This window comes from Crocuta crocuta, unplaced genomic scaffold, assembly GCF_008692635.1.
Source record: "Crocuta crocuta isolate KB4526 unplaced genomic scaffold, BGI_CrCroc_1.0 scaffold128, whole genome shotgun sequence".
Lineage (NCBI taxonomy): Eukaryota > Metazoa > Chordata > Mammalia > Carnivora > Hyaenidae > Crocuta > Crocuta crocuta.
Genome location: NW_027532232.1, coordinates 5272254 through 5289074, shown reverse-complemented (window position 1 = coordinate 5289074; position 16821 = coordinate 5272254). Strand labels below are relative to the sequence as shown.

The following is a 16821-nucleotide window of genomic DNA, read 5'->3' as shown; positions in this document are numbered from 1 at the left end:
CGTCTGGTTGAGGATGGATGACGGATGGGCGGGCGGATGAAGAGGGGATAAGTACAGGGTCCCAAAGCGGGGAGAGAGTTTGGAGGTACAAAAAATACACTCTCCCTCCGCCTATGCACAGGGAGAGGGTAGAAATGGGGAGATGGCCGCAAGCCTCAGCTGTCCCTGTGGGGCTCCCGTGTTGGGGGTGGGGGCTTGCAGACAAGGGGTCTATGTGAATCTTTACCCAGGGAAGCCAACAGCTCATAATTCAGCCGCATCACGTCTCTGTACAGCTCCTTCTGCCGCTTGACTAGCATGCCCCACTCCTCCCGGGTGAAATACACCGCCACATCCTCAAACACCACCGGGGGCTCCTCAAACACCACGGGAACCTCAAACAGCCCTTCTTCAGAAGGATCCTGCAACAAAGAGCAGCAGTCACTCAACACGCCCCGTACGCCGGCCACCCAGCCGGATGCTTTCAAGGTCCTTCTTAAGGACCTTCTCACGGCCCGTCTCTCTTGGGAGGCCTGGATGCACTCAGGCATCAATGTACCCATCCGAAGTCAAAGAAGCAAATCTGCGAGGCCCAGAGTTAGTAGGTTAAAAAAAAAATGAGCCTCAGTCTGATCCTGGGGCCTCCTGAAAGGAATAAAAATACTGAATGAAAAGCAGGGCTCCTGGTAGAGCCTCACGACTACACCCCTGCCTGTAAGGTCCTAAGGGGAGCTGCCTTCTACTCATCTGTGACTACAACAACCGTCAGCCTCCAGGAGCACCTGCTGAGAGTTCCCACTGTGATAGGAAGGAAGAAGTCGTACAGAAGATGGAAAGATGCTTATGTTCGGTGACTAGGTCTACATGTGCCTTCCTGCTAAAGGAATTCAGGTTATAAACGGTTAGGCCTATTTATTAGCTTCTAATACTGAACACTAGACGGAACACGAACATGAAGAGAAATGAGCTCTGTCGCTTTTCTAGACTCTGGAAAAATCCAAGCTTACTAACTTTGGCTGGGCCCTTCTCAGGTTAGGGATGAAGAACATCTGAGCTATTCTCGCTGGGATACTAGAGGGGTGCTCAAAATGAATTCTAGTAAAATCCCGCTCACGTGAAATAGTTGAGAAATGGCAAAGGACCCGGTTACTCAAAAATTCCAGGGAACACAGTTTCCTTACAGCCAACTTCGCAAAGAGTGAGACACTGACCAAGTGCCCGCAAGGTGAGAGCCAGAGTTTTAGGGTCCGCTGGTGCGCGGGGGGCGGGAGGGAGGCCCGGCTGGCAGCCCCACTCGGGCGCAGGTGGACTCTGGCCACGTGAGCCCCGCCTGATGCTCTGTTTCCTCTCAACGAGATGATTTTAATCTGACCTGCTCCACCAGCCTCAGGGCGGCATCAAAAACCTTACATAAAAGAACGTGTGTGGAGAAAGTTCACACTGTTTCAAAGTGCTGAGTCCAAAGGTAAAGATGAAAAACGTTTAGAAGTTAAGTATTTAAGAGTTCTGTGTTTGTTTTTGTGGTCATGTATTACTTCCTGAGTTCTGTGACTGTTTTGGGTTCCGGATAAAGATTATCTAGATTATAAAGATGTTCTGAATATAGATGTTCTCTTTATATCAGGAGTTAGAATGTTCTGTCCCCCTAATTATGTTTTGTTATCTGCAAAAGGAAATGAGAATAAGAGGGGTGCTGTCTTAAATACACGAGATGACACACGGAAAGCACATAAAATTAACACCTAGTACACTATCAGCAGGTTAGGTTATCATAACAGGATAATGTTAGCAGCAGGTGTAGCTACGATAAGTTTTCCATTATCATCATGCAATATACGTTGTCCTAAGTACAGAATCCTTCCCCTGGAGACACAGCAATCATCACAAACACATTACCTGGCCGCGGGGTTCGGCAGCACCGTTACACACAATGTTAACACTTGAGGCGCCGTAGACACCATCAGCAATTTCTTTTTGCCTCAATTCAGAAATGCAGTCTAGATATAACGCAGGAATGGTCTCATCCCCTCCGGGGTCCCCCAGTTCAGCCCTGGAGCTGGGCAGGAGCTGGGCCATGTTCTCATAGGCTCCCAGAGGCCCGGCGGGGTACAACATGGGATAATCGGCCGCTAAGAGGTGCTCGGGGTTGGCCAGAACATCTCCGGATTCTTCTCGGATGCTCTGGAAACGGGCTGCCCAAATGGGGTCCCGGGCTGCCAAGGCACTGACGCAGAACCGGTGAGCTTTGCTCTTGGCGTGGTATTTGAGCGTCTCCACCTTGAAAGGTCCCGTATAGCCTTCTATTAACCTTGACCGTTTGTCTCTGACAGACGGGTACTCTCGGCAAGCAGAGCAAAAGAGAGCCGTCTGTTCCTCGTTCATGACTAACCACGGGAACTGCGCAAACCAAGACTTCTGGATCGACCGGGGTTTCAAGGGTTTTTTGCTTTTTCCTGCACAGTCTCCCTCGCTGTTGCCACGCTCCGTGCTGAAGTGGGAAAGACAGGCTTTCTTCTGAGGTGGCAGGTATGGTCCAGCTTCTATGGCCGGACTCTGCCCGCCTGCTTCTTCCATGCAGCCCATCTGGTTTTTCCCTTTAGAGAAAAGAAACCAGGGGAATTTGGTCTGAAGTCCTGTGGTTAGAGCCACTGCCTCCCAGGAAGGCTCTCTGTGTATCAAACGTGAGAGCTGGAAGTCACACCCAAGAGTGACACAGGCCTGCGTGGAATTCTCTTCTTTCAGACCCCCAGCACCCCAGGGCCCACCTCCGCTGCCCGCTGCCCCTAAGAAATCAAATGAACTTTAAGCAACTACCACCCCCCCCCCTTTTTTAATTTAAAAGACAGATATGCCTGGACAAAAAGACCTCTGCAGTTTCATCTCTGCAACCCAAGATATGGGCACAATCTTCAGGAGTTCAAACTTATTTATGGATAAGAACGCTGAATAAAATGTCGGTTAACGAAGATGACTAAAGCCAAATCCTGCATCTCCATGCTCACCCCCTTCCATGGTACCCCAGGCAGACAGGCATCTGTCCTCTGCTGGTGCATCTTTGGGCCCAGGGAACGACCTACCTCCTGACTAGTTTTAGTCCCCAGAGTTTGCCTTAAACCGCAATCCATGTTTAAGTACCTTCCACTCGGGGGTGCTACCTCAGCCCTCCAGAGAAACAAAGCCCTCGCCCACACCACAGCCCTTCCAAGAGGTGAAAACTCTCACAACTCACAAAGATCTTCTTCCTCAAGCTAAACTAGAAGTTTCTTTATTCACTCCTTAGCCGAAACGTGGCTTACGCAGCTCTGAGTCCCCTTGAGCCATTTCTTGTGCATCAAAGTAAACGCATGGGCCCAGTGGCCAGCGACTCCACGGTATTAGCTCCAGGCCGACAGTCCAGTCTACACACCTGGAGCTCACCCAGGGGCACAAGGTGGCTAATAAAGAGTACGCAGGCTCAAAAGTAAGAGCCAAGCACTGGGAAGCGAAATAAAACAAACTCGGGCTCCCTGTGATCCATCGGAGACAGACCGGCGAGGGAGAGCAGGCTCTTGAATTTGACTTCTGTAAGAGCTTGTTCCACCTCCCTTTTCTCCGCCAGGGGGGGCTGGGTAACTCAGCCACCTCATACGATGACCCAATGTCACCTGGCCTGGCTCTAGCCAAGCCAGTCCCTCAACAGGACAGGCTTATCAAAGGAGGAAAGCCAAGATAAATCCTAGAACTTAGCAGACATCTGTCCATTCATTCAGTGATTACTGAGTGTGCAATTGCTATGTGCCAGGCACTGTTTTCTGCACTGCGGACACAGGAGTCAATAAGACAAAGGCATGCCTTCATGGGACTTAGAATGTATCATTACAAATCAACATATACTCTCAGGCAGAAATAAAATAAAGAGAAGGGCGCCTGGGTGGCTCAGTCAGTTAAGCATCCAACTTCGGCTCAGGTCATGACCTCATGGGTCATGGGTTCAAGCCCCAAGTCAGGTTCTGACAGCTCAGAACCCGGAGCCTGCTTTGGATTGTGTGTCTCCCTCACTCTCTATCCCTCCCCATTCATGTTCCATCTCTCTCTGTCTCTCAAGAATGAATAAATGTTAAAAATAAAATTTTTTAAACATTAAAAAACATTTAAAAAAATAAAGAGAATGTTGGAGAACGATGTTGGGGGAGATATGTATATTTCAGATATGCTGATGGCTGGGGAAGGACAGCAGTCACATGTGAGCTGGCAGGCCGCAGGGAGAAGCCAGGGACGAGACAGGAGTCCTGGCACCTAGCTAAGCAACCCTCCTCCCGTGTGGGTCCACACTCACCTGGGTGGTGGCTCAGGACATTCCTCTGGCCCTGGGCACTGCCTAGCCATGGCTCTGGCCCTCGCTCAAACTTACAGAACAGCTCTGGGTTGGCAATAGTTGGTCCTGAGTCAGGAATAGAGAGAAGCACTTATGAAGCCTTAGATCCTGGTCACAACATTAAGGAAGGGTCTGTCTGCGACAGCCCCCTTTGCACTGTGAGATCATCGGTCAAGGGCGCAGGTAGGAATCTTGATGCTTTAGCGTGGTGGTTTGGAAACTCAGAATGAAACTCAGATATCCATGAGATCCCTAAAAGAATTGGGACCAAGTGAATGCAGTGAGGGGCACAGTGTCCCTCTTTGAGGCTAAAAAGGTTTGAAAACTACTGGCTCAGAACAGAGGCTCATGAGCCCAAATGCTGAGAGGGGCCAGGCTGACAACATAATTGAGGAAACCAGGCGGGGTGGGGAGGCTGTGGCCTCCCACGTGGGGACAGCTGGCGCTCCCCTCCAGGAATGCAGGGTCAGCGCTGCCAGACTGTCCTGCTCTTCAAGAGAAACCAGAAATCATAAGGCCATGTGAAAACCCCCAATGGTTAAATATTGACAAATTAAATACTGTAAAGAAACTGGGGCACCTGTTTGGCTCAGGTGGAAGAGCACATGGCTCTTGATCCCAGGGTCATGAATTTGAGCCCCACGTTGGGTCTAGAGAATACTTAAATAAACTTAAAAAAATTAAAAATCAAAAACATTGTAAAGAAACCAAGCAAAAGTGATGAAAGCCGAAAAAAAGGCCCATGAGCTGATACTATGTGCAACTTTCGGTTTAAAAGAACCAGCAGTTTTCAGCGAGGATGTGGAGAAACGGGCACCCTCCTACACTGCTGGTGGGAATGTAAATCGGTGCAGCCCCTCTGGAAAACAGTGTGGAGGTTCCTCAAAAAATTAACAATAGAACTCCCGTATGACCCAGCAATAGCACTGCTAGGAATTTACCCGAGGGATCCAGGAGTGCTGATGCCTCCGGGCACATGTACCCCAATGTCCACAGCAGCACTCTCAACAATAGCTCAAACATGGAAAGAGCCCAAGTGTCCAACAACGGACGAATGGATCAAGAAGATGTGGTTTATCTATACCATGGAATACTACATGGCAGTGAGAAAGAATGAACTCTGACCATGTGTAGCAACATGGATGGAACTTGAGGGTGTTATGCTGAGAGAAATAAGTCAGGCAGAGGACAGATACCATATGTTTGCATGTATAGGAGGATTAGGAGGAACTTAACAGAGGACCATGGGGGAGAAGAAGGGGAAAAATAGTGGGGGAGAGGGAGTGAGGCAAACCATGAGAGACTCTTGAATGCTGAGAACAAACTGAGGACTGATGGGTGTAGGGGGGAAGGGGGAAGATGGGCATGGAGGAGGGCACTTGTGGGGATGAGCACTGGGTGTTATATGGAAACCAACTTGACAATAAACTATTTGTAAAAAATAAAATAAAATAAAAGAACCAGCAGTTTTCAAACTGGTTTTGGCAGGCCTGGGAGAACCAGGCTGTAGCCCCTCAGAGAGCTGATGGGGCTCCCACAGCCTTAGCCGGGGGCCAAGCCTACAGGAAGAGAAAGGCATGGCACGTGGTCATCCAAGTGAATTGAGAAAACAGCACACAGGAATTGAGAAAATAGTACATACGTCATACACGCGTGTTGAATTACGATCCCCTCTGTCCGTGGTACAGAAAGTCTACCCAGATGCAGAGACAGGACATTCGGAAAATAGAAAACATGAAACACACCTACGTGGGCACAAAGGCTTCAGTGGTTTTATCTCATCAAGGCTCTACGACAGGCCTACAGAGAAAACCAAGACTTCAAACGTGAAAGTCTGGTGGAAATCACACCAGTGTCATGTGGTGGAGGCAGGGCCTGAGACCAGATTTCCACAGGCCATCGCTCACCACCGCCAGTGCCCCAGGGGCACCTGAAACAAAATCCACAACCACGGGTGGGGCTTCCCGCTGGCACCATGGGAAACGCTAAGGCTTCAAGGTGCTGTGCGAACCCTGTGCAGTTAGGTTACAGATGGGACTGAGCAGATGAACAGTGTAAGCGGGCTTGGAAAAAAAAATGGCAGGATTCCAGAAAATTCTCCAGTGTGTCCTAGTTGGATGTGATTTGCAGTGCTGATCTAGACGGAGGAGGTGGGGAAGCGAATGGGGGCCCATACCTACTGGTGCCACCAGCTTGTTAGAACCACAGATGTCCTTCTGTTGCTGACTCAGCAGCATCCATTCCTCCTGAAGCAAGTATACCGTGATGTCGTCAAAAGTCACAGGAGCCTGGGGGGGGGAGGGGGGGAAGGATACCTGCTAAGCATGAGCTTCCTCCTCCGATGAGGCTTCCACGCCTGTGTTCACACCACCTGAGGGCTCCTGAGCTCCGGGAACCTGCCAGCCTAGGGGAGGGGCATTGTCAATCTACATATAAGACACCACTCCCCCACCCCCCCACCTCCCTGGTCCAAGTCACAGTGGGAATGAGACTCTCTCTTCCAGGAAGGGCCACACACTGACACAAGAATCATCGAGAAGGCTGACTCGGGAACCCCATCACCCTTTCCTGGCAGGCCCTTCGCCTGCCGCAGTGCCCAGCGTTCTCAGCCAGCCTCGGCAACCACTTAGGCCACATTCTTGTGCAAAATCTTGAACAGGGTGAGGAAGGCGTATCTGATTCCTGGAAACAGTCTCAAGTCCTTCAGAACTATGTCTGCCGATGAAGTCAGTGATCGAGACAGGCAGAGCTTTACAGCGGAGAACTACATATCCCATGGGGCTTGTGAAGGAGCTCTGTTCTGCCAAAAAGGGGTCTGGGGTTCAGAAAATCTTTTGGGGGAGCTCTGGTGTAAGACAGCGGATTGAAGAAGTACACTGAATTCTGCATCCTCTCTGTTGATTTAAAACACCCTCCCGGCCAAAATGCCCCCAAACCAAACACACACTAGGGTAGGAAACAGAACAAGGAGAGAAGGGGGCTCAAAAGCAATAGGATTTTGGAAACTGAAAAGCCAATGAAAAAGTAGTACCTGAGCAGATGCAAGGAAATCAAATTCTCACCCAGCAGTGGGCAAACTGAGAAACAACCCGATTTACACCACGAAATCCAAAAACAGCTCAGAAGCTGTAGTGCCGAGAACCTCCAGCCTGAGAGTGAAGGAGGTAAGGCTAAGACAAGAATGTGGGGGATGGCTGTTCGCCAAGAAAGCCTGCCCAGATTCACCTGCGAGGTGCGGCGCTGATGAGCCCCCCCTTCCATGGACTCGGGGCTTCCAGNATGACCTAAGCGAAAGTCAGACGCTCAACCGACTAAGCCACCCAGGCGCCCCGGGTTTCTGACTATTAAGCGTTAGCAAACCGCTGGAGTATCAGACTTACCAGGAAAGGCTCTCACGGATGGTGGCAGGGAGAGAGGGGGCAGGTAGGGACCGAGGAAATGAACGTGAGGCATGGGGAAGAAAACTGCAAAAACAAAACCATCATCATAGCCCCAGAGAGGGAAGATGCCACGGCCATGCAACAAACTGTTATAAAAGAAATCACCAGAAAAGGAAACGGGCAGAAAGCATTGCTCCGTTTATCCTTTTAATTTCATACCACCAACAGTTATCGCTTAGTCTGATAAAGAAAACTATTAACAAAATATAAATTCCCCACCGCCAAAGCAAAACATCACTTTGGGAAATGGTATCGTTAGGGGAAGTAGAAGCCCTTCCAGAGTGACAACTGTGAAGGGGACACGATTATTTCCATTTATGACAAATTCTAGTGTATTTGTCTAAAATTGCCTTGTAACTTTATGGTCAGATTTCAAGCACATGAAAAACCTATTTTAACTTCAACAGTCGAAGCTTCTTGAGAAAAACAATACAGATAGTTCTTATCACTCACTGTTGAGTTGTACACTTAAAGAACTAATTCGAGTGCTTTTCATATGAGTTACTCCATGTTCACTGCAGAAAATTTAGACAATGAGCAGAAAAATGTTTTAAGATCACCCACAATCCCCTTACTAAAAAAGAATTACTATTGACACTTCGTATGTAAACTTCCAGTCTCTTGTCTATGTACATGTATGAATGAACAATTTTAAAAACAAAAATAGTTTGGAAACGCAATGGCCCAAAATCTTTGGGACACAGCCAAAGCAGTTCTAAGAGTTTAAAGCAATACAGGCCTACCTCAAGAAACAAGAAAAATCTCAAACAATATGACCTTATACCTAAAGGAACTAGAAAAAAAAACAGATCCCAAAGGAAGGAAATAATAAAGACCAGAGTAGAAATAAATAAAATACAGATGAAGACAAGAAAAGAAAAAGATCAATGAAACCAAGAGCGGTTCTTTGAAAAGATAAACAAAATTGATCAACCTTCAGCCAGACTCCTCAGGTAAAAAAGAGAGAGGGCTTAGATAAATAAAATCAGAAATAAAAGAGGATAAATAATGGATACCGCAGAAACACAACAGATTACAAGAGAATATTATGAAAAAGTATATGTCAACAAATGAACAACCTAGAAGAAATAGATAAATTCCTAGAAACATACAATCTTCTAAAACTGAATCAGGAAGAAATAGAAAATTTGCACAGACTGTTTGCTAGTAATGAAATTTATTCAGTAGTCAAAAAACTCCCAACAAACAAAATCCAGGACCAGATGGCTTCACATGTGAATTCTACCAAACATCTAAAGAAGAATTAATACCTTTTCTTCTCAAACTTCTAAAAAACAGAAAAGGGAGGAAAAATTCCCAATTCATTCTATGAGCCCAGCATTAGCCAAAACCAAAGACCCTACAAAATAAGAAAACTACAGGCCAATATCCCTTACAAACAAAGATGCAAAAATCCTCAACAAATATTAGCAAACCAAATTCCACAATACATTAAAAGGATTTATTCAGCACAATCAAGTGGGATTTATTCCAGAGATGCAAGGATGATTAAATACTTGCAAATCAATCTGTGTGATGCATCACATTAACAAAAGGAAGGACAAAAGCCATATCATCTCAATAGATGCATAAAAAACATTTGACAAAATAAACATCCTTTCATGATAAAAACTCTCAATGAAGTAGGGTTAGAGAGAACATATATCAACATAATAAAGGTCATATGTGAAAAATTCAGTTAACATCATACTTTATGATGAAAAACTGAAAATGTTTCCTCTAAGATCAGAAACAAGATATGGATGTCCACCTTCACCACTTTTATTCAACATAGTACTAGAAGTCCTAGCCACAGCAATCAGACAAGGAAAAAAAAAAAAATAGAAGGCATCCAAATTGGTAAGGAAGAAGTAAAGCTATCACTCTATTTGCAGATGACATGATATTACACATAGAAAATTCTAAAGACTCCACACCAAAAAGCTATTAGACCTAATAAATAAATTCTGTAAAGATGCAGAATATAAAATTAATATACAGAAATCTGTTGCATTTCTCTATACTAATAATAAAGTAGTAGAAAGAGAAATTATGAAAAACAATTCCATTTACAAGTGAACCAAAAAGAATAAAACATCTAGGCATAAATTTATCCAAAGAGGTGAAAGACCTATACTCTGTAAACTATAAGACATTGATCAAAGAAATGAAGACAACACACACACACACACGCACACAAACACGGAAAGATATACCATGCTCATGGACTGAAAGAATCAATACTGTTAAAATGTATTATCCAAAGCAATCTACAGATTCAATGCAATCCACATCAAAACACTAACACTACTTCTCACAGAACTAGAACAAATAATCCTAAAATTTGTATGGAACCACAAAAGACCCAAATAGCCAAAGCAATCTTGAGAAAGACCAAGGCTGGAAGTATCACAATCCCAGATTTCAAGATATACTCCAAATCTATATTAATCTAAACAGTATGGTACTGGCACAAAACCAGACACATAGATCAACAGAACAGGACAGAAAACCCAGAAATAACCCCCCTTGTATATGGTCAATTAATTTATGATTAAGGAGGCAAGTATATACAATGGGGAAAAGACAGACTTTTCTTTTCTTTTTTTTTAAATTTTTTTAATGTTTTATTTATTTCTAGGAGAGAGAGAGAGAGACAGCATGAGCAGGGGAGGGTCAGAGAGAGAGGGAGTCACAGACTGAAACAGGCTCCAGGCTCTGAGCTGGCAGTCAGCACAGAGCCCGACGCGGGGCTTGAACCCATGAACTGCGAGATCATGACCTAAGCGAAAGTCGGACGCTTAACCAACTAAGCCACCCAGGCGCCCCAAGACAGACTTTTCAATAAATGGTGCTGGAAATACTGTACAACTACGTGCAAAAGAATGAAACTGGACCACTCTCGTACACCATACACACACAAAAAAACCTTGAAACGGATTAAAGACCTAAATGTGAGAACTTAAACCATAAAACTCCTAAAAGAAACATAGGCAGTAATCTCTGGGACATCAACCTTAGCAACATATTTACAAGATGTCTCCTCAGGTAAGGGAAATAAAAGTAAACTATTGGGACTGCACCAAAATAAAAAGCTTTTGTACAGTGAAGGAAGCCATCAACAAAACAAAAAGGCAACCAGTGAATGGGAAAAGATATTTGTAAATGATGTACCTGATAAGAGGTTAATATCCAAAATACAGAAAGAACTTACAGAATTCAACATCCTAAAAAAAAAAAACAAACCTAATTAAAAAATGAGTAGATGGGGCACCTGCGTGGCTCAGTTGGTTGAGTGACTTTGGCTCAGGTCATGACCTCATGGCTTACAAGTTCAAGCTCTGCCTCAGGCTCTGTGCTGACACCTCAGAGCCTGGAGCCTGCTTAAGGCTGTTTCTCTTTGGCCCTTCCCTGCTCTCTCTCTCTCTCTCTCTCCCTCTCAAATATAAATAAACATTAAAGAATTTTTTTTAATGAGTAGAAGGTTTGGATAGACATTTTTCCAAAGAAGACATCCAGATGGCCAACAGACACATGAAATGATGTTCAACATCAGTAATCATCAGGGTAATGCAAATCAAAGCACAATGAGATTTCACCTCACACTCGGTCAGAATGGCTCGTATCAAAAAGACAAGAAATAACAGGGGTGCATGGCTGGCTCAGTTAGTAGAGCACGTGACTCTTGATCTCGGGATTGTGAGTTCAAGCCCCACACTGGGTGTAGAGATTACCTAAAAGTAAAAACAAAAAACAAGATAAGAAATAACAAGTACTGGTGAGGATATGGAGAAAAGAGAGCACTCATGCCCTGTTTGTGGACATGTAAATTGGTGCAGCCATTGTATGGCGGTTCCTCAAAAAATTAAAAACAGAAATATTTCATGATCTAGTAATACCACTATTGGGTATTAACCCCAAGAAAACAAATATACTAATTCAAATACTAATTCAAAAAGATACATGCACCTCTATGTTTATTGCAGCATTATTTACAATAGCCAACATATGGAGGCAATCCATATCCATTGATAGATGAATGGATAAAGATGTGGTGTATATGTGTGTGTATATGTGTGTGTGTATACACACACACACACATATACACACACACATATATATATATATATATATATATATAAATATGTTCAGCCATAAAAAAATAATGAGATCTTGCCATTTGTGACAACATGGATGGATCTAGAGGGTATTATGCTAAGTGAAATAAGTCAGACCAAAAAGACAAAGAGAATATGACTTTACTTATGTAAAGTGGAATTTTAGTGGAATCTAAAAAACAAATTAACAACAACAAAAAAAATGAAACAGACTCATGAGCACAGAGAACAAACTGGTGGTTGCCAGAGGGATGGGGGGATGGCGGTGGGAGAAATAGGTGAAGGGGATTAAGAGATAACAAACTTCTAGTTATAAAATAAACGAGACACGGGGATGAACAGTATGGAACGGAGAACATAGTCGATAATATTTAATAATGTTGTGCAGTGGCAGATGGTGACAACGCTTGCAGTGAGCACCGAGCCATGTATAGAATTGTCCAATCACTATGTTGTATGCCTGAAACTAATATAACATTGTATGGCAATGATACTTCAATAAAAAAGATTTTTAATAGAACTGCCCTGCCAAATGTGTATGTTTTAAATAACGATTTGCACTCAGAGTATCTTCCAATGCAAAGTATGATTATATTTCCAAAATCCTGCTGGAGGATGGGCTCCACTAAAATAAGGCAGTCAGACAGGAAACCGGAACACATATAAGATATGGTCTAAGGGGAACGAACAGGGGGAAGGGGATGCTTGAGATTATACTGGAGGCGGAACCCAGGATGATTACTGTACCCCAGGACTAGCGAGCAGGCTGTTCCGAATAGGACAGGTTGAACTTGTGACCAAGGACAAGCAGGGCTCCCTATTCCCACCCACCCCTTCCTCTTTCTTCCTGAGGGAACAGGCGGGCTTCTAATGAAAGCCCAATGGGCCCATCACTTCAGCATCCACAAGGATGAAGAGAATGGCCAGGACTGAATGAATGCTCAGATAATAAAGAACAATTGCCCTACCTCTGCTATCTCTCTTTTATCCAATACTATGGCAAAAGCCTTCTGATTCCAACTGGTCTCAATGTAAAGAAAACACAAATCTTGAATAAGAGCAATTCTTTCTCTATTTATAAAGCAAAGAGTATCTCTGGATGTTCTATTTTAGTGGCTGCCACTGGATCTGTGGCAGAGCTCTGACTTAGCCCAGCACCAAGTTCCCTCGATCTGAGACTAACCCACCTTCCCAACTTTAGCTCTGTGTATTGCCCCACCTGGAATCTCCACTGCAGACAGATTAGTGCAATTGCAATCACTTAACATGCCTTGCATCTTTCCTCTCTCTATACATCCAACCTTTAGATTCCCTGACTCTGCCTATTTCCTTGTACCTACTTAGTCTACCCACTCATCGGGTTCCTATTCACATTCCGTTTCTTTCATGAGGGATTTCCTAACCACCTGGGCCAAGCAGTTCTCCTTCCCCTGAGCAAGGAAGCCTTTGTATGTCTCATGGAGCTGGAGATACTCAAGACACCTAGGCTGACTGGCTTATTTTATGACCTCCTTCACCATTACCTACCCCTTCCCCCCCATCACATTATACAGAAACTATGTCATAGGCTCTTAATTATTTCATTCAAAATGCATTTATTATTTGTGTCTTATGGGCTAGGTGCATCATGATCCTAAGATATGGAAAGCACTATCACTATTGTCCAGGAGATTAAAATCTATCAGGAGTTGACAGACACCAATAAGTGTAATAATAGAGCTGGGTCTAGAGAAAAATGAGATAGGAATGACCACTTCCATGGACAAGACGGAGGGGCAGGAACCAGAAATGCTGAGGCAATAACTACACACACAATAAATACTCCTATTTGGCAGCGCTAAAAATACAGTCTCCCAGAGGGTCCATGAGATGTCAGACTGCAGCATTCTTCAGAGCATTCATACTCTCTAGCAAAAGGGCTCGGTAGCAATGCTACTTTATGAGTCATTCATTCCAAAAATACTGAGAACTTATTAATCGCCAGATGCTGCTCCACCGTTCTAACTGGGGATACAGCAGAGAGTAAAGTCAGCACACATGCAAATAAATGTGAGAATTTTATATTGTGATAAAGGCTGGGAAGAAAAGAAATCAGGATAATGGGACGGCGTGATGGGAAACAGTCTTTGACTTCTTTCCTTTATTCTGCCAATGATAAGTAAGATACCCCACACCCAATCCAATAGGCCAAGATTGCTGTTATTAATGAATATCACAAAATAGCACCAAAGGAAGATACTATTAATCGACCAAGCTACTACCTCAAATGCACACCCAGTCTTCCAGCCTTGAATCCCGCCCCCCCCCCAAAAAAAGATATTCAGAATGGAACCTTAGCACAGACATTGCACCCAGCCTAGTTACTGCCATTCATTTGCAAGACATCCAACACTGCCAGTTTGTTTTGCAGTAACTTTATTTCACTTTGAATAACCTCCTAATTTCTCAGGTTAAAAAACTGATGCATTTGAAAGGGTGAGCATCTTTTTGAGACACCCTGCAATGAAAATAAAACTCAAGAGTCCAAGTTCCAGTCTCCAGGGTTTTCGTTTAGTGGTTGGACCTGGACAGGACATCACATTTCTCCCTCACCTCCCAAATTGTTTGCATTTCTCTCTTCTCCTGTTAAAAGCTAAGAAAGCCTACAACTAAACAGAATACTTTGAGATCAATCTCAAATTACTAATTCCAGTTTCCAATAATCCGTCTTCCACATTACATTTTGCTCCCCAAACTCACGTTCAGTTGACACTAATCAGGGGATATTACCTGAGGGTAAGGGCCATTTCCTTTATTACTTTGATATCCCCTATAGTGCTTAACACGAGGCTGGCACACGGTTCACCTTCAATCTTTCTTTAGTTCAGTTCTGTTGAGCTTTATTTGTCTCACACTGTCTCCTTTGGTTGTTTCATCTGTTACATGCATCACTGTAGCTTGAGGAGAGGGAGTGTGGAAGAGAAGCTTAAGCAAGAGGTAACTTCTTTTGTAACTCAGTCCTTCCTAGTTTTTCCAGAAAAAAGCTACAGTGTGGAAATAACCTCATTATCTTTTCTCTTTTGTCGATGGGACAGCCCTTTCAAGGCTTGTCCCAGTTACTGAAGTCAATAACTCCCATAGAGAGCTCTTTGCGGAAAGTGGTCTCTTCATGTTTATCCTATATTCCACTGTCTAGCTCACAGTAGACCACACACCACATATGTTTATTAAGTGAATTTCTTATCTAAAAAGGAGAGACTCAATCCACACTTGAAAACATATGTGGAGAGAATTCCTCTGTGCCAAAGAAGAAACAATTCTCAAAAATGGGCAGCAGGCTGCAAAGAACATCCAGAAAGATCTTAGTCCCAAGAGACTGCCACCGTCTCCAAGTCTGATGCCTTTGGACTTGGTCTTTGGACACTGCCTCTGGGCCTCGGAACTCTAGCAATCCTGTCAAACCCACTGAACTCTCCCGGCAAGCACGTTCTCCCATCTTTTCTTCCAACTCACAGCCTCCTGCCCCAAGCCGGAAGCAAGTTTATGGAATAGGTTTCTGGGCAATGCCCCCATACCCTGCGAAGTAGTCACTTTTAAGTGGGCAAGAAATATGCTGGATGCCTTCTCTTTTTCTTCTCAGCCCTTTCTTGGGAAGGTGGGAGCTAGCCAGGGCCAAACTCTCACCTGCTTCTCGGTAATCCCTACCCCTGCTTCCACTACGGTCTGAGCCAGCCTTAAAACACGCTGGGCCTCTTCAAAACTCCCAGCGGAGGTGTGGGAAAGCCGGAAGCACTTCTGGATCACTACCCTGAGTGGGTCACCCACCCTAGCACCAACCGGGCGGCCACTGGGCAGAGGGCGGCTTGGCCAGCGGGAGAGGGAGCCGGGAGGCTGCGCGGGCCTCCAAGAGGGTGTGCTCGCTCCTCCCTGCCACACCCGCCCGATCAAGGCCGCCCAAGTGCGGAGAACGAGGCGACGGGCGAGCGGGCGAGTCGTTCCCTGCAAGGCTGGCTCATCTGCGGGGACTCCGCCCGTACCGCCCGCCTCGCCGGAGCCCAGGTCCGGGATCTACGGGAGGGGAGTGGGCGGCCCCAGGGCCCTTCCAGGCCTACCTTCCCCGACTCCCTGGGCTCCATGACCCTGCTTGCGGTGGCCCGTGCTGACCCCGCCACTGCCTCCGGGCCGCCCCCTCCCCCCGCGGCCTGGCCTGAGGATGCCGCCGCCGCGACCACCTTGGGGACCGGGGCCCCTCGAAGGGCAGGACGCCCCGGCGGGGAGGGCGCGCGGCCGGGAACCGGCTCTCCCACGTCGGGAGGGCGGTAGTGCTCCTGATGCCGGGAGAGGCGAGCGGCGGGGACTAGCGCCGTACGGGGCGAACAGCTTTACGGCCGCCGCCGGGCCCCAGACGGCGGGGCATCACGGGAAACGTAGTCCGGCGCAGTTAAGCGGCTCTCGAGCCGCTATTGGCTCCCGAAATGCTGGACCCTGATTGGACGCCGAGCAGCTCGCTCTCTGCCTTTCCCGCCTCGCTTGAGGACGATGGTTGTTAGGTAATCTCCCATATATTTACATTTATTCAAAAAGCACCATTGGTTGCCTCCCATGTGCCAGGCACTGTGCAAGGTTTGGGAATACACCTCTGAGTGAAACAAACAGGCGCCCTCAAGGAGCTTACAGTCTATCGGGGGAAACAGCAGAAACAGATACCTAACAAAATGAAGACACAAGTGCAAGCAAAGAGGTGAGGGCAGGACCCCCTGAGAGCACACTTTGTCACCGTGTAGAGTGCAGTGGTGGGAGAATATGGGGTGGTCAGTCAAGGATTTCCTGAGGAAGTGGCACCGGGCCTCAATTAAAGAGTGGCAGTGAGCTGTGAGGTGCTCTGGAAGGAATTGTGTAACCCCCAAGTTTGCATGTGACCCCTCTGTGACGGGTATTTCGATGTGGAGCC

The 16821-nt window shown here is 46.0% G+C and overlaps 1 protein-coding gene across 2 annotated transcripts in view; it reads right to left on the bottom strand.

The window, feature by feature from the left end:
• Positions 1 to 16201, bottom strand: part of ZNF862 (zinc finger protein 862) — a 34803-nt gene extending 18602 nt beyond the window's left edge. For both annotated transcript variants that reach the window (XM_077777994.1, XM_077777995.1), the window contains exons 1-5: positions 15983 to 16201; positions 6510 to 6621; positions 4295 to 4399; positions 1876 to 2573; positions 227 to 401 (exon numbers count right to left, since the gene is read on the bottom strand). In XM_077777994.1, the coding sequence (XP_077634120.1) occupies positions 227 to 401; positions 1876 to 2573; positions 4295 to 4399; positions 6510 to 6621; positions 15983 to 16006 (1114 nt within the window). In that variant the 5' untranslated portion in view covers positions 16007 to 16201. The remainder of the gene's footprint in view (positions 1 to 226; positions 402 to 1875; positions 2574 to 4294; positions 4400 to 6509; positions 6622 to 15982) is intronic.
• Positions 16202 to 16821: the final 620 nt, after the last annotated feature.